General features: G+C 39.7%; 2 protein-coding genes across 2 annotated transcripts in view; one reads left to right on the top strand and one right to left on the bottom strand.

Annotated features, from left to right (window-relative positions):
* Positions 1 to 111: 111 nt before the first annotated feature.
* LOC119575251 overlaps positions 112 to 27,614 on the bottom strand; it is a 27,960-nt gene continuing 457 nt past the window's right edge. The window contains exons 2-14 of the mRNA XM_037922758.1: positions 23,483 to 23,608; positions 23,321 to 23,379; positions 22,946 to 23,089; positions 20,091 to 20,317; positions 12,589 to 12,711; positions 5,625 to 12,270; positions 4,298 to 4,421; positions 3,046 to 3,235; positions 2,430 to 2,628; positions 1,713 to 1,886; positions 1,015 to 1,212; positions 833 to 889; positions 112 to 707 (exon numbers count right to left, since the gene is read on the bottom strand). Coding sequence (XP_037778686.1) covers positions 625 to 707; positions 833 to 889; positions 1,015 to 1,212; positions 1,713 to 1,886; positions 2,430 to 2,628; positions 3,046 to 3,235; positions 4,298 to 4,421; positions 5,625 to 11,685 — 7,086 coding nt within the window. The 5' untranslated portion in view covers positions 11,686 to 12,270; positions 12,589 to 12,711; positions 20,091 to 20,317; ... (1 more) ...; positions 23,321 to 23,379; positions 23,483 to 23,608 and the 3' untranslated portion in view covers positions 112 to 624. The remainder of the gene's footprint in view (positions 708 to 832; positions 890 to 1,014; positions 1,213 to 1,712; positions 1,887 to 2,429; positions 2,629 to 3,045; positions 3,236 to 4,297; positions 4,422 to 5,624; positions 12,271 to 12,588; positions 12,712 to 20,090; positions 20,318 to 22,945; positions 23,090 to 23,320; positions 23,380 to 23,482; positions 23,609 to 27,614) is intronic.
* On the top strand, positions 17,216 to 19,815 carry LOC119575252. Its single transcript, XM_037922759.1, has 2 exons — positions 17,216 to 18,939; positions 19,427 to 19,815. Exons 1-2 carry the CDS (start codon positions 18,256 to 18,258, stop codon positions 19,727 to 19,729), a joined length of 987 nt encoding a protein of 328 aa, XP_037778687.1. The 5' UTR covers positions 17,216 to 18,255; the 3' UTR covers positions 19,730 to 19,815.

Genomic DNA, 27,614 nt, shown 5'->3' with positions numbered 1-27,614 from the left:
AATGAGAGTTGGAAAGGGGAACATCATGGACTCTCTCTCAGACACCATGGAATCCTTAAGACTTTGCATCCTTCTATATAAATATAAATAGGGGCATTATGTAATACATAGTGAAACATAACAATTTTATTGATACTTATTGGCACTAGTGCCTTATGCATTTTATACTTTACATATGCATGTAAGTTCTATGCAATAAATATCTTACTATGATATTAACTTGGTAGCATTATATGTGTGTGGATAATCACACAAGTGTATACTAACACACACATATCCATATATATTTGTAAAACATAAAACTAAACTTGGACAGAAATTAAATAAATTATATGTAAGACAATTATGAAATGCCATTTTATTATCTAAAATTGTTAGGTGAAACTTCCAACCTTACATATACACTCACTGTGAATATGTAAGGGTAGTAACAGTAATATAATTTGTAATATAATACAAAATCCTTTGGCACTTCTCTCTCCAATAGTTTTCTACAGAATCCATACAAAAATATAATTCAAATAAAATGTTTCTCTTGCACACAATATGAACATACATACCACTAAACACTCTTGACACTAACACTTTCACATGAATAAATATATAGCACATTATTCTTGAATCCTATCTAGGTTTCATCTTCATATCTCCCCAAGCCAAGTGTAAAAGTCTTGTGAGGGCAGATTTTAGCTCCTGCAATTCACATCCTGTGAAGGAATAAATAATTTTAATGATAATACATATACTTGGATCTTGTTTTTTATATACTGAATTAGAATGAGTATATTAAAAGAATAAGAAGAAATAAAGATAATTTATAATATGAACTTACCAAGCTTGTTATTATCAGCTGATGTTGCATCTTTGGAGAAAATTCCATTTAGTTTACCTGCAAGAGAGAAATCCAATTTAACTCCAAAGCCATAAGATACAATACAACTCATCATATCTTATTAAATATGCATTCACTCATGATAGTGTCACCCACATCTCTTACATAAACTGACAACTTACCAAGAGAATCCATTAGCATATCAAATAACTGTCTTGGAACTTCTTCCACCTGTCCTTCGTTCCCACCTTCAGATTCTTGACTAATGAGTGCTGTTACAGCTGGCAAAAGATGGCTTTGTATCCATGGTTTTCCTTGCCAGCGAGCTAGTATCATAATACTGGTCAGCAGATTACATGATACTGCTAGCTCTGTTGATTCTGTGAAAAAAGTAATTCATCTTTAGTGAAAATATCAATGAAAATATACTTCAAAAAGTATTAAGAATAAGTTGCTTTTGTAATTTTTCCTTAGCATGTAAACAATACAAAATAATACAATAAAAAAATATATATAAAATAAAATAAAATGATAATGATAATAATAGTAAAAAGAATCAAATGCAGTAATATAAACAAGAGTAAAGCAATTATTATACAAATTAACCTTTGGCAGCCTTTCAAAATAATAAAATATTAATTTTATAAAAGTACTTTACATCTACACTTGAAGCAAAGAGACAGAGGGAGCAAAAATGGCAGAATGCATAAACAAAACTAAAGAAAGAGTGAAACTTATTATCCAACTTAGAAACCTGTGCCATATGTTAAATAGTACAACTTCATTTATGAAAGTATTTTACATTTACAGAACATTCATAATAACTTAATGCACTTGCAGTAAAGCAATTTCAATTATGCAACAAAGTAACTTTACTCACCCATAAGCCTTGAAAGAAGATCTTTCACAAGGACTGTAAGATCATTAGCTGGAGGGTTATGCACACCTATCTGATTAGTCAGGTACTTGATCAGCTGATCACGGACACTTTCTGTTCCCATCCAAATTCCATGGAAGGCAATCCATTGTAGAACCTTTTCAATCCCACTTGCCTCTGTCAGGTCAGGAAAATAAGGGAAATTAATTTTAAAAATATGGCGTGGCATTTTTCATCACTTCCCTTATAACATTTTTTTTTAGACTGACTTCACACATATGCATAGGCACACAAATAACACACTCACACAAAACACACACACACAAAAAACACACACACACACACACACACACACACACACACACACACACACACACACACACACACACACACACACACACACACACACACACACACACACACACACACACACACACACACACACACACACACACACACACAGAGACAGAGACAGAGACAGAGAGAGACAGAGACAGAGACAGAGACAGAGACAGAGACAGAGAGAGACAGAGACAGAGACAGAGACAGAGACAGAGACAGAGACAGAGAGAGAAACAGAGACAGACAGATAGAGACAAACAGACAGACAGACAGAGGAGAGAAAAGAAGAAAGAGGAGAGGAGAAGAGAAGAGAGGAGAGGAGAGAGAGGAAAGGAGAGGAGAGAAGAGACGAGAGGAGAGAGTGCAATATATTTGTACCTCTATGGTTAACCATTCGGATGAGAAATCTCTGTCCAGAGGTGAGTGCCGAGAACAGTGCCAAATGAACCGTTCCAGGGTGATGAAACAGGAGATCAACCAGGAATGCACGTCCTAGCTGCAGGATCTCCTTATCTTCCTTATTGCTAGCTGATAAATTGGCAACATACCATGCTGCCAGACACCCTAAACTATGAGGCTGCATATGGAAGTAAAAAGAAAACAAACATCTGTCAATGGTCAAATTTCTGCCTTTATTACACTTCCTCAGAAACAAAATGAAACAAAATCTGCTTGATATCTTTAGATATATCTTTATCTGAAATTATTCTTGCACATATTTTATTTATACTTGAACTAAAGAGGAATCCAGGAATGGATCACAACACTGTCACAAAACCATGGCACTAAAATCAGAGAATGAAAGAAAAAAAAAAAAGTAGACAAGAATGCCATGTTGAAAATATAAAATGGAAACAAATCTTTGATCAGAATTTTCTACAAGGCAAAAATATTATCTGCAGATGAACCCAAACTTGGGGCTAAATGATTAAGACCGACACAAAAAATGCTAGGAAAGCTGAGACATTTCCATACTATCTATGGATTAACTTACACGTAGGTGAGAGGATGGTTGACATATAAGAACACGTATGGAGTTAATTAGGGCTGGCCTTAAAGACAGGCCCAGCCGAATCTCTAACACACACAAGGCCTGGAACAGCTGGTACAGGTTTGGAATCAGTCCTTGTAATACTTTCTTCTCCTGCATGGGATTCTGCTGCAAAATTCCCCACAGGAATACTCTGGGAAGACAAAAGACTGATTAGCTTACCAGCATAAGAACATTTAAACTTTTTTTTTTTTTTTACCCACCCCTTTGATCCAGATGACATCACCATCACATTATGATAAAATTTGGCTTGGGGGACATGAACATGCCATCATGGCTATGGGCTGGGTGACACGAACTTGCCATTATGAACATTTTAGCTGAAGGCCAGGGTGACAGAAAAGACTCAAACCAAGTGCACACACAGGGTGATTAGACTCATTTGGCATTTAGGACGGGGCTTTTGCATTATTTTCATCAAAAAATGAGTATGGAATGCAGTGTCTGTGAGCCATGACTGGAAGAGCCCCGGCTCCAGGCAGGATGCCATTTTCATGCTCAGCATCCTATTCCTGGCTGCAGCACAGATTGTATTACAGAAAATTGAATATTATGAAAAAATAAAAATAAATAAAAATGGCACAAATAGCTGTTACTTATTATTATTATTACTATTCTTACACTGAGTTATAGACTACCAGGAGAAATGATATGGAGTCTGTGCAAGGAAAACAGTCTATTACCATCTGGATAAAGCAAATCAAATGACAAATATGGACAGCGGAAAATGGGCAAAAAAGCTAAAAACACTTATGCATAAAAAGAGAAAATAACGCTGCAAATAGGAGGCATAGTCTTGTCACTGCACATGAGTTTTCGAATGCAACCAGCCTATAGGGGCCATGCACACAGACAGAGTGGCCACTCATGTAAGCCTAATGCCTGTATTTTGGGACATGTGATTGCCGTGAAGCACCTGGATCCAGGGGTTAAGTTGAAATTGAAATTTGCTTATCATCTTATTACAAAACTAACACTGGAATGTCCTACACTGCGTAAACTTAAATTTCATAAAACAAACTTAAAGCTTCATTCAGTTTTTATGATTACTATCTCTTGCAGTATTAGTATTGTAATAATCAATAATACTATAAACAGTGTGTTTATCACATAACATCACTGTATTTAAAAACACTGAACCTATGGTGTTTGTGATCCCACAAGAAACATCAAAATAATCAAACTTCACACTAACCTGATAATTTGGGGTGTTGATGCTGACGCAGCCAACATTCTCAACTTGTTTATGAGTCTTCTCCATTCTTTGCTATTAATGTTACAGGTCGCCAACTCTTTAACAATACTGCGCAACTCGTTTTCTGAAAGAAGTGATACTGACTTGTCATCTCTGGAGCCCACTCTGCTACACCTCTAAGAACTAGGTATAAAGCGAGATAGAAATCCAAAACGACAATATATGGTAAAACACTACAAAAGTCCTTTTATTTACTATTTTGAGAGGGGGATATTTAATTTTTAAGAGATGTCTACCCTTTCTTTGTCTTGTATGCATAGTACAGTAGATATCTTTTTTGTATTTCTATTTGCCTATTACAGATCCTGAATTCATACTTTTTCCCATCCACTGCATACATGAGTAGGTTTTACCTTTCCCAATTTTTATGGATTAATGATTAATTAACGGTTTATTTCAGTGATTTTTAACCTCGATGAAGTATTAAATACTTCATGTAATTTGAAAAGTACCATGATGCCAAGTAGCTTTGTCAAACACCGCATCAGTGATGGCACAAATGTGCATACCATTGGTTTACTGATATGTCTACTTCTTCTCTCTCCCCTGCCCTATTTATTATCTCCCCATTCATCAGTTTGCCTGCCTCTTTACTGTGGACATAAAATGAAGATGAAAGGGAAAAAACAAATTGGTTGAGCCAGATTGGAAGAACAATTTGCAAGCAAAATAAGACAAACTGGCTTTGAAAATTACACACAAACCTACATCAACTAGATCAATGGTCCCCAAACTTTAATTAATCACTCTTTGACATGTACTACTGTATCTTGCATTCACTAAAACAATACAAAAATACAATCATTATAGAGATATTAGTAAAAGAAACAACAAAATATGGATTAAGTCTGGTACCCCCTGAAAATCCCTTTGCTTATCTTAGTCTGAGAACCTGAAGTAGATCCTTAACCCATTGCTGCCAAAAATGTGTGATGTCCACTGAAGTTTGTTTTGTGAAATGTGCTCAGCCACCAAAAGTTCAATTAGTAGGCCTATGTGCTCTCACCTGACTCTCGTTTTCCTTGATTTTTTTGGATTTTTTTTTTTCTAATACTATTGATATCAATACTGTTGTCATCATTATTGATATTATGATTATCATTATGTTACTAATAATACTAATGGCAATATAAAATGGCAGAGAATATTTCTGATAATCAAACAGTCTTTAGTGACTAAGAACTTGTATAATCACAATTGATAAACAAAATTCACATCCCTGGAGGCAATGGGTTAAAAGATAATAAAATAATATAAAAGGACTAACCTTTTTCTTCACCAAGAGGAGATTTTTTTGTAGAGGGTAGCAGCCTGATATATGATTCATGCTGAGGTTCTGATGTGTTTTTTGTCATGTCATACTTTGGATATTCTTCTTTCTTCTCATTCTCTTGACAGACTTGAGAATGAGCTTCTTTGTGAATCACTCCATCTGTTAGTTGGGATGACAAGGCACTGTTTTCTTTAGTGAGTGTTACAGGTTCCTTTGAGTCTGAAACATTATTTATACTGGCTTTCCCAAAGGTCATTAATTCTTCTTTGGTCTGTCTATCACATATCATCAGCTTCTTTGCTTTCTGCTGCTGGGTACTGGTACAAGGGTCCTGTGTAATGGGACCTTGGACTGCACTTGGATCTTCAGAGGCAGGCATGCACTTAACATATGATTCTTCTCTACCTGGTGTGGCATCAACACCAGAATCCTTTGGCTGACACTGAAGGACACTGTCATTTGTTTGAGATCTCTGAGTAAAAAATAACTTTTCAATAAAGTCTGAAGATGCAGGTACATTAGTTTTAGGAACTGTTTTAGCCTTTGGAAGAATTTTTGGTCTGTCAAGTGTACCAAGTTTGGCAAGTGAGCTGACTAGGCCTGGGTGAGGTGTGATAGTAGCTTTCATAGTTGAATCACTCACAGATGGCTGAGTAAGTGATTGGTTCTCCTTGGATTTTGTTTTTTCCACAAGAGAATAACTTTTCTTATTGGCATCTGAGTTATCATCTGAGCTGCTAGTGCAAAACACTTTTGACTTGTAAGCAACTGTTTGCTCTCTCTTTACCATCTCCTGAGACCGTGTCTTATTTTGCATTTTTTCTTCAGAGCTTACTTTTGGCAGCATATGATCTTTCTTGGACCTCTTAACACCAAAATGTGAAGGTGTATCAAGTAGAATTGCAGTGCGCTTCTTTCCTTGGATTTCTGTGTGGTGTCTCTTGAGTGTGGAGGCTATAAGGGCAGCCTGTTCAAAAGTTGTAGGAAGTTTTTCATTCTTTACTGATAAAAATTTTTGTTTCGTTCCTGTGTCCGGTGAATTTGTTTCTGGTACTCCAATATCTTGGCTTTGAGATGAAATATTCTTTAGATGCTCTGATAATTCTAATTTTGCTTTTTTAGAATTCTGAATTGGCTGTGCCACCTTTCTGATGTTCTTATCAATTGAGCTTTTCTTTGCCTGTCCCAAAGTATTTACATGTGGCTCTTTTTTGTGAGATTTTTCTACTTCTACAGCTCTTTTCTTCTTTCGTTGCTCTCCTTCTTTACATTCTATATCTGTATTATCACTATCACTGGACACAACCGTGAAAATTCTGTGTTCTCTTTTGAAGTGTCCCTCATCATCCTCCAATGCTTCTGAATCAGATGAGGTATCATTCTTTACAATCTGCAGCTCCTCTTTATTTGCTGCTGAACTCTGGTGGCTCAAAGAACCTTTTCCATTGTCTTTACAATTGATTGAAAGTTGCTCTGGAGAGGTGACATCACTTTCACTTACAGACGTTCTTATATTTCCATAGCTTGAACTGGATGAATCTCTCTTCAGCCTCTTTACAACACAAGGTGAGGTTCTGCTACCAACACTGGATGCAGTGCTGTCACTCTTTGTACTTTTTCTGCCTTGGTCTCTCTCTGATTTTCTTCCAAATCTGCTGACTTTTCTACTACTCTCCTGACTAACTTCATTAGTGATTTCTGCATCCTCACTATCACTATGAGATTTATTTGTTTGGTTTCTTTTCTTTCTCATGATTCGTCTTTTTCTCACACATGGTGCAGAAACATCCTCCGCTCCACTGCTCTCACTTGAAAAAAGGCTTTGTGAGGCTTTTATTCTCTTTAAGACAGATTTTTTAGGCTCTCCTATTCTCTGACTCTTTTTCTGTGTGGACATGACAGTGCTATTACCAAGACTACTTAATGCTTCTTTACTTCCCTGTTTAGTTGTTGTTTTATGTGGCAATTTGCTCCTCTCTTCCAACAAATTCTTCCCTTGTTTCCCACCATTCACAACAGTGTTTTCTCTATTATGCTGGACTTTATTTCTAGTATCAATGTCACTTTTATCATCTGTACCCAGACAAGTACTTTGCATTTCGTGCATGGAAAGTCTGACCTTACGTTTCCTTGAATTTCGTATTTCCAGAGAGAATACATTAGCTTTTAGCTGATCACATACATTCGGAATTTCACGAGTAATTTTCTTTTGCAATATGAACTCAACATTATTCCTATGTGAAGGCATTTTTTGACATCGCAGCATGCTTTTCCCCCAACTGAAACGTACACCAGCCATTTGTGGGTTACGTGATAATGACTTTTGATTTGTATTTCCAGTGTCTACCCTTTCCTTGGGTGTGTCCAAATTTCTTTCTTCTTTAATGAGATCACGTTTCTCAGCGATAACAATCTCATCTTTTGTCTCTACTCCTACTTTAAAATCTGCCATAGTACTACCTATTCCTTTATCCATTTCTGTCATTTTATAATTTATGGGCCAAGAAACATCAGCAGTGCTTTCCTCATTAACTTCTTTATCTGCAGCTTTAAGTTTCTGTTTTATAGTTTCCTCAACTTCTAATTGTTTCTCTATATTCACAGTGTCATTATCTAATAGCTGGGGCAAATTTTTGGTATTAACTGCTGTACTTGCATCACTTGTGCCAGCAACATCCTCTGCTAGTGAGTTGATAGGAGACACAACATTGGTATTGGTATCAATATCTGCTCTACATATAGACACATCACTAATTGCTACAGTCTTGGTATATTCATTGTCATTCTCTGGGTTATCACTTATTTTGATATCTTTATTTACAGTAAAGTTATCTAACTTAGAAGAGATATTTATTTTATCCGATTCAATGCTTTGACTGATAATTTGTGGTGTTGCCTCGTTCTCCCTCTCTAGTTTCGTGCAGAGCTTATCCTTTTCTTGTGTCTCTTCAGTATTGTCAGTATCATTAGTTGATGAATGGGGAAAGTTACCTTGAGTAAGTTGAACATTCTGATGAGCCATTTTGGTCCCTGAAGTATTGCATTCTGTCTCTTCTAAGTTGAAAGAATCTGTAATTGCACTGTCATTTTTAGTATTTCTCAATCTTCTCTTCCTTGTAACTGTACTTCTTGGATTATTTACAGGCTTTCCTGTAGCTGCTGACTGCCTGACCATGCTGACATTTTTACTCAAACAGACTTTAGAGCTCTTAGAGCACACTATTTCTAGATCAGTTTCTTTCTTGTTAGTAATTGGGCAGTGTGCACTAGATTTCTCTTCACTGGGTTCAGATGACAACTCACTTTCATCTTCACTTGATTTTTGTATGCAGTCATTCTGATTTGCTGTCTTTGAAGTGCATTCTACAAATTGGCCCTCAGAATTACAAGCACCAAAACTGTCACTGCAATTACTACTACTGCTGTTTCTTAACATCCTCCTTTCATCTGCAGCATCTCCAGAGTTCAATTCGCCCTTGACACCATCATCTTTTTTGGGATTGTTTTCTTGTATTAAATCTGTCTTTAAGCTTTTTAAATCTGTTATATTATTGATGCCTTCAGTTACATTACTGACTTTTTCTGATGAACAGTCTTCCAAGAGTGTGCTGACAGCACTTGAACTTTGACCAGCTGACATGCTATTAGAGAATAATTGCCTGTTTCCAACCACATCTACACATGTTAAATCACTACAATTATCACTTCCTGAGTCACCATTTTGTACTAGCTGATCCTTATTAGTTGCAAGTTGCACCTTCCCATCTGCCATAACACTGTTGTCATGCTTGCTGCTGGATCCTGGATCATCATTATTTATTTTCTCCTGTAACTCCATGTCATGAGCCGCACCAGCTGTCAGGTTTTGACTCCTTTCCTCCTTCTTGTCTCCTCCATTATCACTCTGATTTTGTGTCTCTTCACAATTTCTTCTTCCTTCAGTTTTAGAATTTGTTTTTGTGGCTTCGTTCACTTCTACTGCAACAATGGTGGTGCTGATTTTCTTATCTAAAATCTTTGGATGAACATGCTTCTTGTGCATTAAATCCTTGTCATCTTCAGATTCTGAAGATAACAACCAACTATGATCTGAAGAATTGCTTTCTGAACTTGTCCGCAGTTTTGTACTTCTACTCTCTTTCATACCTTTTATATCTTTTTTATCTCCACATGTTAAGCCACTAGAGTTATCAATTCCAGAGTTACTATATTGTACTGGCTGATCCTTATTAACAAGTTGCACCTTCCCATCTGCCATAAAACTGGTGTCATGCTTGCTGCTGGATCCTGGATCATCATTATTTATTTTCTCCTGTAACTCCATGTCATGAGCCGCGCCAGCTGTCAGGTTTTGACTCCTTTCCTCCTTCTTGTCTCCTCCATTATCACTCTGATTTTGTGTCTCTTCACAATTTCTTCTTCCTTCAGTTTTAGAATTTGTTTTTGTGTCTTCGTTCACTTCTACTGCAATAATGGTGGTGCTGATCTTCCTTTCTAAAATCTTTGGATGAACATGCTTCTTGTGCATTAAATCCTTGTCATCTTCAGATTCTGAAGATAACAACCAACTATGATCTGAAGAATTACTTTCTGAACTTGTCCTCGGTTTTGTACTTCTACTCTCTTTCATACCTTTTATATCTTCAGGATGTGTGGAATTTGAAAATAATCCTTCATCATGCAAGAATACTTTTGTGCTTTCCTGGCTTAGATTTTGATCAAATATTTGTTGAGGATGATTAGACAATGACCCATTACTAGTGTTTTCTCTTTCAGATACACAGCATCCTGCAGAAACGCTACTTTTTTCTTGCAAGCTCTGTTGAGACTTCTGATCATTACTTAAGCTGTGTTCCATTATTTTTTCACTAGGCTCCATAGGTTCTTGGATTAATATATCTTCTTGCAGTTCTACATCTAATGAGTTTGCTTCTATAGAATTACTGCTTGCATCTTTTGAACAAGGTCTCTTAATCAATGTTTCCTGTTCTGATGATTTTCTCAGTCCACAGTCTATTGTTGCTATGCTGTTATGGGTATGCATACCATCTTCCTCAAGTTTTGAATTTCTATCTTCCTCCACCAGCTCTTCCCCTTCTTTGTGCGATTCCTTACAGTCACCAACAAAAGTGCTATGTTTCTTGGCAACAAATTCTTCTCCATTTTCAACCTTGCTTACAGTATCAGTATTAGTATTATTCAAGTCTATCTGGCCATTTTGCTCTGAATATCTTGACATACATTGTCCATCATCTTCAGATAAGTTCAAGTCCCATGTATCTGTCTGTGAATGCTTTTCTGATTTGGAACCTACTTTTTCTATTTCAAGGCATTTCTCTGTCCCGATGTTTTCTTTGTCATCTTTACCTTCTGAATTTGCACTAACTTCATCCATGTCAAAGGAGAATCCCTGGGACGAAAGGAAATTACGACCCATTAAACTCTCCACTGGTTTTATATCAACCTCATCATCTGGAGAATTCTCAACAAAAACTTCCTGGCTCAAAAGAGAGCTCTTGCTTTGTTCACATGAATCAATTAGAAATCCTTGAGACTCTTGTGTCAAAAGTTTCCTTGGTCTATCAAATGCATCATCAGAGGAATCACTAAGTAATCCTAGATCTTCATGCAAACTGGTTAAACCATGGGGATTCTGAAGAGAATCATCTATTGGAATTTCATTTTGAATCTCCACTGGGAATGTCTCTGATTCTCCAAAGGAAAAACTATTATCTAAACAGTCAATTTTGGCACGTGGCTTCATATCCTTTAGTATGGCCATGATAGGGTCATCCCCCTCACTCATTCCTTCAACAAGGAGAGGAAAATCATTGAAGTCCATCAAATCATTCTGACTGTCTATTCTGTCTTCTGTCTTTGCAGGTTCAGCTAAGCTATCAGTATGCTTGTTTACTTTTTTGTCCTCAAGGATTTGTATGTCTTCAGAAGGGCTTTGTACATTAACAGATCTGTCAACACAGGCTGAGGGTTGAAAATATTCATTTGGCTTAGCTTCTTGCACTTGGCAGTCTGTTTTCTTCGCTTCCTGTATCATGCTCCTGCCCCCATGCTGTTTTCGGGGGACTTCTTTTTCCCTTTTAAATAGACTTTTCCTTATTAGATCCTTTTTTCTCCCTTTCTTTTAGGGGTTTTTCAGATTATTTTTACCTGTGTTTGTTTTTTGACGTAATTAAAACTGGTTTTTCTGCCTTATGATTCAAGGCATTGTATCGATCCTCTTTCCCCGGTGGGTTTCTTACACAACCCCATGGATCGAGCGCAGTCCCCATTGCTTGTTTTTTGTTTGCATTCCCATTCTGTTGGTGCTTCTCCTTGGGAATTTCCCTTCTTTTTGTAACAATTCCTCAAGCTTTTTGGCTTCATCTACCAGTTTCTGCTCCTTCTTAATCTTTTTTGTCTCAAAACTGTCATAATCACGGGCCCCTGGGCATCATCAAAATCTTTCAGCCTATTCCTCCTGGCTCGGAAGTAATGAAATAGCCACTAGGTTTTCCTTCAAAGTTTTCTTTTGCTTTCTCATGTAAACCTGGTAATGGGAATGAAGCTGACTTTGTATCAGCTAAAGGGGGTCTTTAAACCCTTTCCCCATGAGGCTCCCGTTAGCCACCCGGGTGCAGACCTAAGTGGGAGATAGTGTATTTTATTACTTATTTGCAAATATTTGGGCAAATATGTATATGTATATGCATATGCATAGATAGTGTATGGGTGTAGAGTACAGTTTGTATATAGTGATTGTGTAAAAATTTTTCATAATAAATATTTTGAAAATGTGTAAGGGGGCAAATGTGCATGCAAAATGTGGGGAAAATTTGTTATGAATGGTTTGTGAGTAAACCCGTGTGTGAATTGGAAAATGTTATTGAAGTGGCAGACGTTTACCCTTATTTCCCAAATTATCTAAAGGGAACAGGAACGCGGGGCACAGCACCCTCACCGAGACCAGTGAGGTGGGAGCCATACTGCTGTGCCAGGCGTAGACTCCAAGCCGTCTTCTTCTGGTTACGGAGAAAGTGATCACGGCGGTCCTGCACAAACTCCTTCAGCTCACTTACCTCACCTGAAAAATGAATGAATAATAAATAAATAAATTTAAAACATGAGTAAGTGTAGTTTTTTTGTTCATTTTTTTTCCCTACTTACTTGGGGTTTTTTTTATTTTCATCAAATAGTTTAACAAATACATGCGAGAGGGGGAGGGAGGGGGGGAAGGGGAGAGGAGGGGAGAGGGAGAGGGGGGGAAAAAAGGGAAAGGGAGAGGGAGAGGGAGAGGGAGGGAGAAGGAAAAAGGGGGAGAGAGAGGAAGAGGGAAAAGGGGGAAAGGGAGAGGGAGAGGAGGGAAGAAGAGAGGGGGGAGGGGAGAGAGGAGAAAAAGGAGAGAAAAAGGGAGAGAGAGAGAGGAGAGGGGAGGGAGAGGGAGAGGGAGAGGGAGAGGGAGGGGAGAGGGGGGAGGGAGAGGGAGAGGAGAGGAGAGAAGGGGAGAGAGAGAGAGAGAGGGGAGAGAGGGAGAGAGAGGGAGGAGAGGAAAGAGAAAGGGAAAAAGAGAAAGGGGGAAAGGGGGGAAAAAAAGGGGAAAAAAGAGAAAGAGAAAGAAAAAGAGGAGAGGAGAGAGAGAGAGAGAGAGAAAAAAGGCTATGAGCCCAGTACAATGTGTTATGGGGTTTGGTGGCTTTGATAGTGGTTAAACGGCTGATTAATTGAGAAGAGTACAGCACAATAAGGAACACAGAGACGATGCATGGGTAAAGTGGTGATGTTGGGGCACGTATCAGGCCGACCTCCCTGAGGGGAAGGGTGGTCGACCTTACCACGTGGGCGCGGGATGAACTGAAAAGCTAGGTCACCCTCGGCACAAATAGTGAGCCCCCTGCAGCCGGAAGTGGGCTGAAGCGTGGAGGAAGATGGGGGGAGGAGGGGAAGATACCCCGGGTTTATTGTTTTAAGACCCCATTTTACCCTTTATAGGAGAAGAGAGAGGAGAGGAAAAGGAGGGAGAGAGAGAGAGAGAGAGAGAAGGGGAGGAGAGAGACAGAGACAGAGAGAGAGAGAAAAGAGAGGGGAGAGAGAGAAAAAGAGAGAAAGAGAGAAAAAGAGAAAAAGAGAGAGAGAAGAGAAGGAGAGGAAGAGAGGGGGGAAAAGAAAAGAGAGAGGGGAGAAAGAGAGAGAGGGGGAGAAAAAGGAGAGAGAGAGAGAGGGGAGAGAGAGAGGGAGAGAGAGAGAGAGGGGGAAGGAGAGAGAGAGAGAGAGGAGGAGGAAGGGGAGAGGGGAGGAAGGGGAGAAAGGGGAGAAAGAGGGAAAAAAGAGAGAAAGAGAAGAGAGAGAGAGGAGAGGGAGAGAGAGAAGGGGGAGGAGGAGGAAGAGAGAAAGAGAGAAAGAGAGAACAAGAAGAAGAAGAGAGAGGAGAGAAGAAAGAGAGAGGGGGGGGGGGGGGAAAAAAAAGAGGGGAAGAGAGGAAGAAGGAAAAGAGAAAAAGAGAGAGAGAGATGGGGAGAAGAGAAGAGGGGGGAGAGGAGAGAGAGAGGGGGAGAGAAGAAGGAGAGAGAGAGGGGGGAGAAGGGGAGAGAGAAAAAGAGGAAGAAGAGAGAAGAAGAAAGAAGAAGAGAGGAAGAGAGGAGGAGGAGAGAGGGGGAGAGAGAGGAGGAGAGGGGGAGAGGAAAAAGGGGAAGAGGAGAGGAGAGGGGGGGAGGAGAGAGGAGGGGAGGGAAAAGGGGGAGGGGAGTGAGGGGAAGGGAGGAAAAAGAGAAGAAAGAGAGGAGAAAGAGAGAGAGAGAGGAGGAAAAGAGAGAGAGGAGGAAAAGAAGAGAGGGGAGAGAGGAGAGAAAAAAAGAGGAAAGGGGAGAAGAGAGGAGAGAAAGATGAGGGGGAGGAGAGAGAGAGAGGGGAGAAGAGAAGGGGGAGTAGAGAAGGGGAAGGGGAAGAGAGAGAGGCGAGATGGAAGGAGAAGAAAGAGAAGAAAGAGAGAGAGAAAGAAGAAAAAAGGAAAGAGGAAGAAGAAAGAGAGGAAGAGGAGAGAGAGAGAGAGAAGAGGAAGAGAGAGAGAGGACGTGAGAGAGAGGGCAGAGAGAGAGAGAGGGGAAAAGAGAAGGGAAAGAGAGAGAGAGAGGGGAGAGGAGAGAGGAGAGAGAAGAGAGAGAGAGGAGAGAAGGAGGAGGAGAGAAGGGGAGAGAGGGGAGAGGAGAAAAGGGAGAGGGGAGAGAGAGGAGTGAAAGGAGAGGAGAGGAGAGGGGAGAGGAGAGGAGAGGAAGGAAAGGAGAGGAGAGGAGAGGAGAGGGGGGAGAGGAGAGGGGAGGAGGGGAGAGAAGAGAGAGAGAGAGAGGGGGAGAGGAGAAGAGAGAGAAAGAGGAGAGAAAAGGGAGGAAAAAAGGAGAAAAGAGGGCAAAAGGGGGACAAAGAGGAGGAAAGAGAGAGAGAGAGAAAGAGGAGAGAGGAAAAAGGGGGAGAAAGAGAGAGAGAGAGAGAGAGGAGAGAGGGGGAGAGAGAGAGAGGAGGGAGAAAAAGAGGGGAGAAGGAAAAGAAGGGGGGGAAGACAAAGGGGGAGAGAGATAGAGAGAGAGAGAGAGAGAGAGGGGAGGAGACGGGGGAAAAAAGAGAGGAGAAGGGGAAGAGGAGGAGAAGAGAGAGAGAGAGGAGAAAAGAAGAGAGGAAGGAGAGGAAGACGAGAGAAAAAAGAGAAGGGGAGAGAGAGAGAGAGAATAGGAAAAAAGGAGAGAGAGAGAGAGAGAGAGAGAGAGAGAGAGGAGAGGGGAAACAGGAGAGAGAGAGAGAGAGAGAGGGGAGAGAGGGAGAGAGCAAAGAGAGGGGAAAAAGAGGGGAAAGCGAAGAAAAGAGAGAAAAAGAGGGAAAAGGGAAAAGAGAAAAGAAAAAAGGGGGAGAAGAAAAAGAGAAAAAGGGAAAAGAAAAGAAAAAAAAAGAGGGAAAGGAGAGAGAGAGAGGGGAGGGGAGAAAAGGAGAGAGAGAGAGAGAGAGAGAGAGAGAGAGAGACGAAGAAGAAGAAAGAGATGGAGAGGGAGAGAAGAGGGAGGAAAGAGGGGGGAAGAGAGAGAAAGAAGAAGGGGAAAGGAAAGGGAGGGGAGAGAGGGAAGAGGGGAAGGAAAAGGGAGGGGAGAAAAAGGAGAGGGAGAGGAAGAGGGAGAAGGAAAGGGAGAGGGAGAGAGAGGGGAGAGGAGAGAAAGAGAGAGAGAGGGGGGAAGAGAGAGAGAGGGGGGAAGAGGAAAAAAGAGGGGGGAAGAGAGAGAGAGAGGGGGGGGGGAGAGGGGGAGAGAGAAAAAGAGAGGGGGGGGAGAGAGAGAGGGAAGGAGAGAGAGAGAAAGAGGGGGGGAGAGAGAAAGGGAGAGAGAGAGGATGGGAAAAGAGGGGGGGAGAGAGAGGGAGAGGGAGGAGAAGGGAGGGGGGAGGGAGGGGAGAGGGAGAGGAGAGGGGAGGGAGGGCGAGGGAGAAGGAGAGGGGGAGGGGGGGGGAGGGAGAGGGGGGGGGGAGGGGGAGGGGAGGGAGGGGGGGAGGGAGGGAGGGAGTGAGGGAGGGAGGGAGAGAGGGAGGAGAGAGAGAGAGGAGAGAGAGGGGAGAGGAGAGAGAGAGAGAGAGAAGAAGGGAGGGGGGAAGAGAGAGGGAGAGAGAGGGAGAGAGAGAAAGGAGAGGTGGAGAGAGAGAGAGAGAGAGAGGGGAGGGAAGAGAGAGAGAGAGAGAGGGGGGGGGGGGGAAGGGGAGGGGAGGGGGGGAAAGGGAGAGAGGGGGGAAAAAAAAGGGGGAGGGGGGAAAGAGGGGGGAGAGGGGGAAAGAGAGAGAGAGAGGGGAAGAGAGAGAGAGGGAGAGAAGGGAGGGGGGAGAGGGGGGGAGAGGGAGAGAGAGAGGACAGGAGAGGGGGGGAGGAGGGGAGAGGGAGAGGCAGAGGGAGGAAGGGGGAAGGAGAGGGAGAGGGGGAGGGGGAGGGGGAAGGAGGGAGGGCCGGAGGGAGAGAGGAGAGATGAGAGAGAGAAGGAGAGAAGAGAGGAGAGAGAAAAGGAAGAGAAGAGAGCGGGAGGAGAGGAGAGGAAGAGGGAAGAAGGGGAGAAGGAGAGGGAGGGGGGAGGGGAGAGAGAGAGGGAGGGGGGAGAGGGGGGGAGAGGGGAGGGGGGGGAGAGAGAGAAGGGGAGGAGAGAGAGAGGGGAGAGAGAGAGAGGGGGGAAGAGGAGAGAGGGGGAAGAGAGAGAGGAGAGGGGGGAGGGGAGAGAGAGGGGGGGAGAGGAGAGGAGAGGGAGGGGAGAGGGAGAGGGAGAGGGAGAGGGGGGGGGGGAGAGAGGGAATGAGAGAGAGAGAGAGAGAGAGAGGGGAGAGAGAGAAGAGGAAAAAGGAGGTGAATTGGAAGGGGGGGGAAGAAAAAGGGGGACAAAAAAAGAATAAGATAAAGGAAAGAATTTGATTGCAAGCCCGGGTGGGGGAAAAAGGGGGGAACAGACATTTAGGGATTGATTAACGAAAAAGAGAAAGGTACCCCGAAACGGTTTTTTAGTCCCCCAAAAAGGGCGTTATCGCTTTCCCGGTTTCGCCCAAAAAACTTTTCACCGGGGGAGTGGAAGGGTCGGGCGGCGCGGGGGTTTTTGGCGGGGGGACAGTCAAAACCAGGCCGGGAGACGCCCCCCCGGCCCCCTCTTCTCTCCCCCTTTCCTGCTTTCCTACCTTCCTCGCCTCCTTTTTCACGGCCCCCCCAGCCCGCCCGGTTTTCGCCGCCGCCGCCCCGCCACACACCACCGATCGGCCCTCCACACCGCCACGCCGCTGCTGCTCTTTTCGCCACACGCTGCTATCACGCCACCCACCCTTTTCCCTGTACTACCATCGGCACCACAACTTCCCTCCTCACGAGATCTTCCACCCAAGCGCTCTCCCTTCTCCCCCTCCCCCGTACTCCTCTTCACTCCCTCCCCCTCCCTATCTCCTCTCTGCTTTTTATATCTCTACCACGACCGCGAGGAGCAAGAGCAGCACTCAAGAAGCACCCGCCTCCTACTTCCACCCAATCACCTGAGGATCATCCCACACCAGCATATCAAACAGGACATTGGGAGTTTAAGGCCCAGGAGCAGAACACCGAGGAAACCTTTTAAGAACTTTCCAGCAAGGGAAATCAGCCCAAAGGTACTTGAAATTCTGCATATGATGTATTAAGATGTGCCCTTTTTCTGAACTGTACATAGCACCTTAGGAATACCTTACATGCACAAACTGCCAAAAAAAATATTTTGTGAAATACTTGAAAAGTTCCTAAGGAATACCTAGTACCCACCAAGCACCAGAAAAATCACCTGAATTCCAAGGAACATCATCATCCAAGGATAATGTAGGTTTTCACAAGTAATCACACATTATGTGCCAGAAAAGATGTAGTTTAGCAAATCACAAACATCACAAGAATAAGTGGAAACATCCCCCTACTTTTATTTAAAGGGATCCCCTACCCTTTTAAAAGTCGTCTGCCCTCCCCTCCTCTATCATCTTGTTTCTCTTCCTCATCCTTTTCTCCTTTAAACCTTCACTGTGCCAACAAGAAATTGTGGTGTTGAAACTAGCAGAGGGTGGCACCAGCAAACCACATCGCTTGCTGCCTCTTCATGACCATAAAGACTCAGAGATGCCAACTGCTGCTGCACAATTAAGTCTCATGCACAAGGAGGAAATGTCTGCCAGTACACAAGATGAGAACAAATCACAAAAAGCAAATGTAAACCAGCAAGAAAATATGACCACACTCCCAAGTGGGAAAAGGTCAGTGCAACAAGAGAGACAGACAGAGCATGCAAGAGGCTCAAGTCCAGATTCTGCAACTGGAGGTTTCCAGTCCACACTGAAACCTACAGAAACTAGCCCAGTGGGAACAACAACAGCTTCTATGTTAACCACAGAGCTTCCAAACTTGACTCCAGAAAATAGCACAACACTTCCGTCTTCCACAAACCCCTCTCTGAGTACAGTGACACCTGCACCACCCTCATTGTGCCACCAGGAGTGCCTGGCTGCCCTCAATGCAATCCACCTCCATCCTCATACCAGCCTCACACTGAGACAAGGGTCAGAGCTGACACTGCAGTGTGAAGTCCCACTGGCTCCTCCAGTTGTTATGGAAAGTGTAGTGTGGCTCTACCAGTCGGATGACATTGGCAAGGGACAGTGTGCCCTCACTCCAAAGGATTTCATTCCACCATGCCAGGGCTTCCAGACCATCTCCCACATTAATGACAGAAATGCCACCTTTATCAAGGATACTATTGGTGTGGGCAACCTGCAAGCAAACTACAGTGGCCAATACATGTGTCAGGTTAGTAATTAAAGTTATGCCACAAGAATTTAATAAAAAAAAAAAAAAAAAATCAAGATCTAGTAATAACCTATGATTACTGCATCAAAGCTATGTCATTAAGGTGGTATCACTGTTAACAATTACAGTTAACCCTATTCATCACTTGTACACCTTGTCTTTTTATTGAATCAGCTTTAAAACATTCATGTTCATTCATATTTTATATTTTAACCGAAGTATATTGCACTACCTAAACTTTGCAATTTTTTTAACTAGATCAACCTCTTCTTGTATTGCTAAAACAGTTTGCTGTGTTATAATAACACCAAAGTCCTATAATGACTGAAGTAAAAGTAAAGTGTTCATGTGAAAGGTCCAGATTACTGTGCTGACATTCAGAAAAGACAACCAGTACAGGTTCAGAGCTTACCACAAATCTGACTACTGATTAATTCATGACAACCTTCTCAGCTTCCATCACCAACCACAGTGTGTTCTCTTACAGGTGCAAATAACATGTTGCCCTCAAAGTGAACAGGAGCATGTGATGAACCACGAGCTCAGTTCTCGTGTCACTGTGTGGTTGAGAGACTACACAATAGACCTTGCCATCACTGGGTCCCTAGCAGTGGGATTGGTCCTTCTCCTGACTGCTGGCAGCATCTATCTAGCTCGGCAGAACCACGGGGACTATGTGGCTATCACGGATAAAACGCTGGACGTAAAGCCGATGACAGTTCTTCACATCCCTCTTGTAGATGACCAAGACAATGACAGTTTTGACAGTAATTTTGATGAGCAAGAATAAGTCATTAATATGTATATTATATATTTATAGGAATGTATATCTTTTAGCAGTCATTATGTAGTGAAATAAAGTATTAAATGATCTAAGCATGCTCATTTCAACAAAACCTACTTAAAAATAAAGTTAGTAGTAATTAAAATCTAGAAACTAAAGTCTATGTCTACAAGTTCAATAAATACAGGCAGATGATGAATTAGATCAAACTCTGATACCTCTACATCAGGCATAAATTATAAATCCACAATAAAAAACAAAAAGCAAGCAAAACATATCAATTCTGTAAAATGCCCACCTACACTGCGAGGTGAAATGCAACCAGAAATCACAAAACGTGTGACCCAAAAAATAGTACTGTACTCACGAGACTTGTCATCCAGAGAGCACCTCAAGCGTTTAATCCCACTGCGAGCTATGTACAGTTTCTTTTCCAGTACTTCAATGAGATTCATGTCAACCTTAGCTCTCATGGATTCAATCTGGTGTCTTTGCTGATCCTTGGTGTGTCTTAAACTAATCACTTGGTTTTCTGCAGACTGTCTCAATTTCTTCTCGTCTTCTAGATCTTTCTCCAAAGTGCTAATCTTTTTCCTGTTATTAAGGGAAGAACAGTAACAATCAGTATTACTTCCACTTGATATAGCAAATATCTATATTTTTTAAATCACATACCATTAGTTTTAGGAATTCATTATTATAAAAGTCAATAGAAAATTATAACAACACATATTTTAAATTTGATTACATTCAACTTGTTTTCTGCCCAAAGTAATATGGAATTTGAAGGAAAAATATGAAAATAAACACAATTACACCTGCTTTATATACTTCTGTGGAAGTGAACACTAAAAACTTCCTCTTACAATGCAACAAAAATTTCCACATTCCATTAAAAATTAAATCAAAGGGTTTTAGTTGTAATGGACTGAGAGGTAGAATACTACAGCACTTCCTTTTAAAATACAGCACTACAAAAAATTCCACATGCTATTTAAAAAGAAGGAAATAAAAGAGGCTTACTTATAATGAACTGGATTCATATCCTGACATAATGAATTTGAAAAAGAAAATTAAAAATGATTAGGGCCTGTCTTCAAAACAAAAGTACACTGATTTTATACTGGAAAAGCATTATTCTTTGAAAAATTATTATCCCATTCTTTTGGAAAGTAGTTCGTAAAAACAAATAAGTTCATTGAAACAAATTTAAATTCTTTGAAATTTTGTTTTTATTTTTAATTCATGACTACTGTCACTTCTGCACTAAGCAGTTTTTCTTGAAAGGAAGGATGAATCAGGTTTGCAGCAGTTACTGCATCTCTTGTCATTGCATGATGTGAATTTTCCATATGTTCACTCCTTCAGTAGTTGTACATTTATCGCTGTACTTTGTCCAAAGCCACAGCTATTGGTTCTAGTCGTGCAAGTAGATCCTCTGCTCACCAATTCAGTGTTAAGTAGACACCTCTCTAAATCTGACATCATTCTATTCTCTATCAACTTTACAAATTTTCATGATAGCTGGCCATTTCTTTATGTATATCTTCAGACAGTTACACATGGTATTCCATCTAGAGTCTTTATACATAACAGAACATTGCCCACCTCCTGGCAGTATCTTGCAGAAGCATAGTAATTGTTTCTAAAGTCTTTTACTACATACACCATATGCTCTCTAATATTGCCAATTTTCAGATCATGAGCCAGAAGATTCAGAGTGTGTGCAGTACAGCCATAGGTCACCAACTTTAGTACATTTCCCTGTTCTAAGTTTCCTCATTTTGTTTACATTAGCTGCATTATCTGTCACAACGCTACCAACATTGCAACCAAGTTCTTTACACTTCTGAATAGCTGATTTTGAGAGCTCTCCTATATATTCAACTGTATGAGGCTGGCCACTCGTGTCTATTGTATACATCCATCTAAAGACAGACATACAGTTTCATCCTTCAGCTATGTGGCACACTTTGCATATTCTTTTTCATATATCAAGAGTAAAAGTTTGTCTGTAATTGCTTTTCTTGTTGGAGGAGTGTATCTTGGCCTCAGCTTCCCAACCATTTTACAAAACTGAGGATGTACCAATCTAAATGAAGAGTCCGTTGCAAAGGCCATTTAGCGACTTCTTCATCAAAGTTTGCTTTTTCATAAGGAGTTGTCTTCGTAACAAATGTGTCCAAAGTCACTGCTTCATGCTTTGAAAAACTTGTGTTGGACAGTAGACACTTTTCGAAATGCTGAGTTGCAATCTTTAGCACTCTGATCGTTTAGTTTCTGATACCTACATGCTTTTCTGATAATTCAGTTTGTAGCTGACATCTTATTTTTGCTACTATTCCTTGTAACTCAAGTTTACACTGTTTGCATATAGTTCTTCATCCTTTCCCAGACTTTGAAGGAATTTTGTTAAAATGTTCCAACACTGGATAACTCTTCCTACCAGATACATTAACCCAAATCCAACGGGCATGGCATGTACGTACATGCCATGCCCACTGTGGGTTTACTTTATGAATTGTTTTTACATATAGATGGCTACACTTGGTACCAAGTCACCAATGAGCCAATTACAAGCGCTGCCTGCCTCGGCCAGTTTACCCTTTTCCTTGATTTTCGAAAATATTTCACTTATGTTATATTGCTATTACTAATGTCTATAACATTATAGTAATTATGATGTTTATAATAAAAACAACACCACTGATATTCATAGAACTAGTAAAAAAAGAAAGAAAGAAAAAAAAAAGTAAGTAAGTTTTTTCCACCAATTCAAGGAAAGGTGAAATCAGGTAAGGTCACAATACTCCTTTGTGGCTAAGCACTAGCAGACCCATCCATGTTGCAGAGACATTTCACACAAAAAAAATTAATTAAAACAAGCACAGCATTTTTCCAGCAGCATTGGGTTAAACCTTGTGGTCGGTGACATCTCTCTGCTCTTGCATTTAGCTCAGGAATGAGTGGCTGTAACACCCAAACTACTACACACTGGCACAAGTCCTTCCATTCATGTTATATACAGGAACAGAAGTCAGGACAGAGAGACGATGCAATCATTTCTCACAGATAATGAGAAAAGATAGATATCAAAATATGATTCTGCTGTAAGCCTATTTAAATCTTCAAAGGAATGAAATAAAACAAACAAGTATTTAAAAGGATATCAAAAAACTAAGGTAGAAAAAAATAATAACTAAATGATTGATTTTAACTGACCGTAGTGGCTGGATTTCTAGTAATAAGTTTGCCATCTGTTCCCGTGTAAAGGATGCTTCACGGGTTCTTTGGTCATAGGCCAACTGCAACTCCATATTTTGCTGCTTTTCTCTCTCATAATCTGCCACAATGTGAAGGAGTTTGCTGACAAAAAAAAAACAAAAAAACATACAATTAAACATTATAATTAAACGTAGTCAAGGAATGCAATTATTATACATTATATCCATTTATCAAAGCCATCTGACTAAGTAGATATATCTAACATATAAAACATATATAAAATAGAAAAAAAAAACAAAAAAACATTACATTAGAAAGGACAACAATTATTAAACATAAAAGCCCAACCAGTAAATAAACTTAAGTACTTACTCCTGATGTTCAAGCTTAACATGGTAGAACTTCACCCACTCCCGGCATGTCTGTAGTCTCTGAATATAATAAAAATGAGATTGCAAAGTTAGTATAATACGAGGACAACGGGACTATCACTGAGAGCAATTCCAACTTGGCAACATTCACTCGTGACCATACCTTGCGCAGGATGGGACAACTGACGCATCCCCCGCCATCACTTCCTCCAAGCTCTGGCTCCAGCTTTAGGCTGATCATCTCGTTGTTATCCGTCATCGTGGAAGGTTTTGCTATACCATTTTATGACTGTAGAAGAAAATTAAAAACAAAAGGGGTTAATTTCTTGTAACTGTAGAGCTGAAGCTGTTATAATAACAATATCTCCAAACTTCTAAATATGAGTAAAAAGATCAGTAAATAAAATAAATGCATTAGGAGATAAATAAAACATGAGAACTCTTCTAATCTACATTCATCTTCTGACAATTTTCATGGACATATGATCAAGAAATATATATATATATATATATATATATATATATATATATATATATATATATATATATATATATATATATATATATATATATATATATATATATAAATCAGTGCAAGTGCACACACCAAGCGGCGCATGCAAATATGTGGGTGCATCCATGCACACACGCATCGCCAGCGCGCATGTGAGCACTTGCACTGATTTAAATAATTTTAGGTAAATCGAACCTAGATACGATGAAATATTTTAGGCCGCGGTGGCCGAGTGGTTAGAGCATCGGACTCAAGACTGTCGCGACGGCAGTTCGAGTTCGACGGCTCGAGTCACCGACCGGCGTGTTGTTCCCTTGGGCAAGGAACTTCACCTTGATTACCTACCTAGCCGCTGGGTGGGCAAGTCAGCCCAAGTCAGTGCCGGTCCCAGAACTAGGTAAATAGAGATAGTGACTCGATAAAAACACCGGGCGGAAGGCAACGGTAAACCACCGCTCTAAATTGCCAAGAAAATCATGGAAATTCATGATCGCCAACGTCCTTGTAGGACAGGGCACTTGAAGAAAAAAAAAGATATATATAAATAGATATATATATATATATATATAATAATATATATAATATATATATATATATATATATATATATATTATATAAAATATTATATATTATATATATATATTATATACACACATCACATACATACCTACATCATATACATACAATACAATACATACATACATAAATACATACATACATACATTACATATATACATTATACATACATACATACATGCATACATACATACATACATACATACATACATACATACATACATACATACATACATACATACATACATACATTACATACATACATATATATTTGACTTTAATATGAATAAGCTATCTTAACCTAAAACCAACAGGCATGGCATGTATGTATATGCCATGCCCACTGTGAGTATATTTCACCAATTGTTCTTACATATAGATGGCTTCATTTGTACTAAGTCACCAATGAGCCAATTACAAGTACTACCTGTCTCATGTTTTTACCCTTTTACTGATTTTTGGAAATATTTTATGTTATCTTATATTGCAGTTCCTAGTGTTAATAACATTATAGTAATTATCATGACTATAATAAAAACACCATTGATATTCAGAGCATTAGAAAAAAAAAATTCTGCAGATTCAAGGAAAGGTGAAATTAGGTAAGGTCAAAGGTCTACTAATTGACTCCATTGAGGCTAAGCACTAGCAGAGCCATCTATGTGCAGAGACATTTTATAAAAATAAATAAATAAATAAATGGACACAGCATTTTCCCTGTAACATTCAGTTAAAGGTGAAAACCTAGGTCAAAAACAGTAACTAGATACAAGCACACATTACATGTACACAGATATGGCACTAACAATGATTAACAACACACTGAACACACAATGACCTAACTTAAAACACCTACACAGAAATAGTGGGCTGGATGTGGGTATTTCTACATTGTGTTCACATTTTATATTCTGATTAAATTTCCAGCACAGATTTTTTATTTTGGTTAAGGATGCACAACTCATATGACATACTTCGATGAGCACTGTTTCACCATCAATTATATATATTGCATTAAAGCATTTGAGGAGAAAATCATTATTATACTGCCATATGAAAGAAAAAAAATCCATTCTGAATCAACCTTCAACTACAATAAAATTTGCAAAATACAAAATTAACACAGCTGCTTAAGACTCTAAGTTTATGTAGTATCATTCTGGTAACTCCAAAACCACACACTGAATTTCCACTGATTGAACCTTATCATATGCACACACTTTCAAATTCTACTGATTCTCTCTCTGTGGGTACTATCTAGTAACAGTGGACAAAAAAATCCTACCATTACATAAATTATAATGAAAACTTGCTGAAAATGTACCAAAAAAATACTTTCACATCTATCAACCAGACAACACCTTTCCTTAATTCTGAATGCAATTCCAGTCTATTCTTTACATTTATCATGGAATTGACAAGAATATCATAATACACAAGAACCATCTTGGTCATGTTATAAGGACACCTAAAACAGGAACATGTCAAATATTGAGAAACAATATGTTGGACTACAATCACTTTTCTTTTTCTGATGGTATAAAATATTTATTTAAAAAAATAGTAAGAACCTTATTGCTTCACAAAAGTTATATATATGCCCAAAAACCATTAGAATACTCTTTCAAAGCAATATCTATGTTAAAGTACATGAATTAATTGAACAAAATTGTATTATTGATGAATAACTTACTGGTATTAGTACTCATTTTAAAGAAAATTATATTTATCATTACACATCCACACACATACTTATATGCATGCATACCCACATCCACAAAAACATGTAAAAACACACTCACAACCATATAACCCACCCCCACACACACATATATACACAGATGAACACAAATATATATCCCAGATCTTCAGATAAATGATAATTAAGAAGTTAGTCATTACAGAAATAAAATTCTTGCAGCTACTACTTCATCCTTCACTAATCAATGCACTTTTGTTTTAGTTGATGTGCACTTCATTAAAGATCCATAAATCAGAAAAAGAAATTACTCAGCATTTGATTCACCTATAGAAGAAAGCAGATGAAAACTGCACTTAAATGAACAGGATAATCATTAGCAAAAATAGTTTCACATGGCATACTGTCAGAGCTTCATACAGTTCTACTTTTCAACTCAGCTTGGAACTAGTTACCATATCACGCAGTTGTGTGAGTGTATTAGTTGTATTGGCTGTAAATACATACAATAACAATGAACCTAAGAAGTTTAGGCACAGGCAAAAACAATCAATGCAACATATCACTGCTCAGAGACAACACCACCCTCATATAGCCAGAGTTCTTAACCCCTTTCTCCCAGGTAGCAGAAATCCCTCAGAGTAATTAAACTTTGGCGTTTTTCTGGCAACGGCCAGACAGTGGGCGTGGGAGTCCGCTATGTAAAGCCAAACATACCACTCCATGCACTCTGGCATGTGACCGCACATACAGGCTTACCCCACCAACCAAGCAGTTTGCTATGACGTTATATCACGTGACCCAGCAGTAATGGGTAAATGTTGCATTTTCTACAAGTCCATTATATAACTATAATTCCTCTTTGCTGCAGCTGGTCTTTACCATAATAAAATTGATGTGGCAGTTAACACAAAGTGTTAATAAAGGAAACAAAAAGAAGGTAGGCAATATTAGGTTTGGATTTTAGTGTTTGCATGATACTCTGGTTTTGGGATTTTGTCTATGAAGGGTGCGTCACTTTCATTAACAAATACCATAAGACGATATTATAGTCACTCTAATCAGGCTACATGAGAAATTATGAAACTTGCCTGTAAAAATCATGTCATGTATCAATAACTTATAATTGCAGTAGCCTCTCACAAAGAGTGTTTAAGGTGCAAAGCCCCCTAGGTACTGCTCATCATAATTGTCACTTGTCATATTTTCCCCTCAAAAACTTTAAAATACCGCAGTACTAATAGGAGTAAAGGGTATAGGGTATAACCATTAAACTAATGATTTATGGTGTAAAATAATGGTAAAAATCCCCGGAGTCATAAATAAAAGAGCCAATCATATTTTCACTAAGCTTTATATCCAACCATAAGAGCAATTGTACATAAAGTACAATTTTTTGTAAATTTTAGATGATAACAGCAACCAGATACCAGCTACAGAAACAACCAAACAAATCTGATGTTGCCAACAGGCAACAAGTACAAATCTGTACTGAGCTTGGCAGAA

The sequence above is a fragment of the Penaeus monodon genome, chromosome 7 (assembly GCF_015228065.2).
Source record: "Penaeus monodon isolate SGIC_2016 chromosome 7, NSTDA_Pmon_1, whole genome shotgun sequence".
NCBI classification, from domain to species: Eukaryota; Metazoa; Arthropoda; class Malacostraca; order Decapoda; family Penaeidae; genus Penaeus; species Penaeus monodon.
This window is presented reverse-complemented; position numbering and strand designations above follow the sequence as displayed.

Bases quoted from the DNA above. Each gene is read 5' to 3' on its own strand.
- LOC119575252 (XM_037922759.1), top strand. From the start codon at position 18,256: ATGCCAACTGCTGCTGCACAATTAAGTCTCATGCACAAGGAGGAAATG. The intron at 18,940-19,426 runs GTTAGTAATTAA...GTTCTCTTACAG, and splicing joins GTGGCCAATACATGTGTCAG to GTGCAAATAACATGTTGCCC.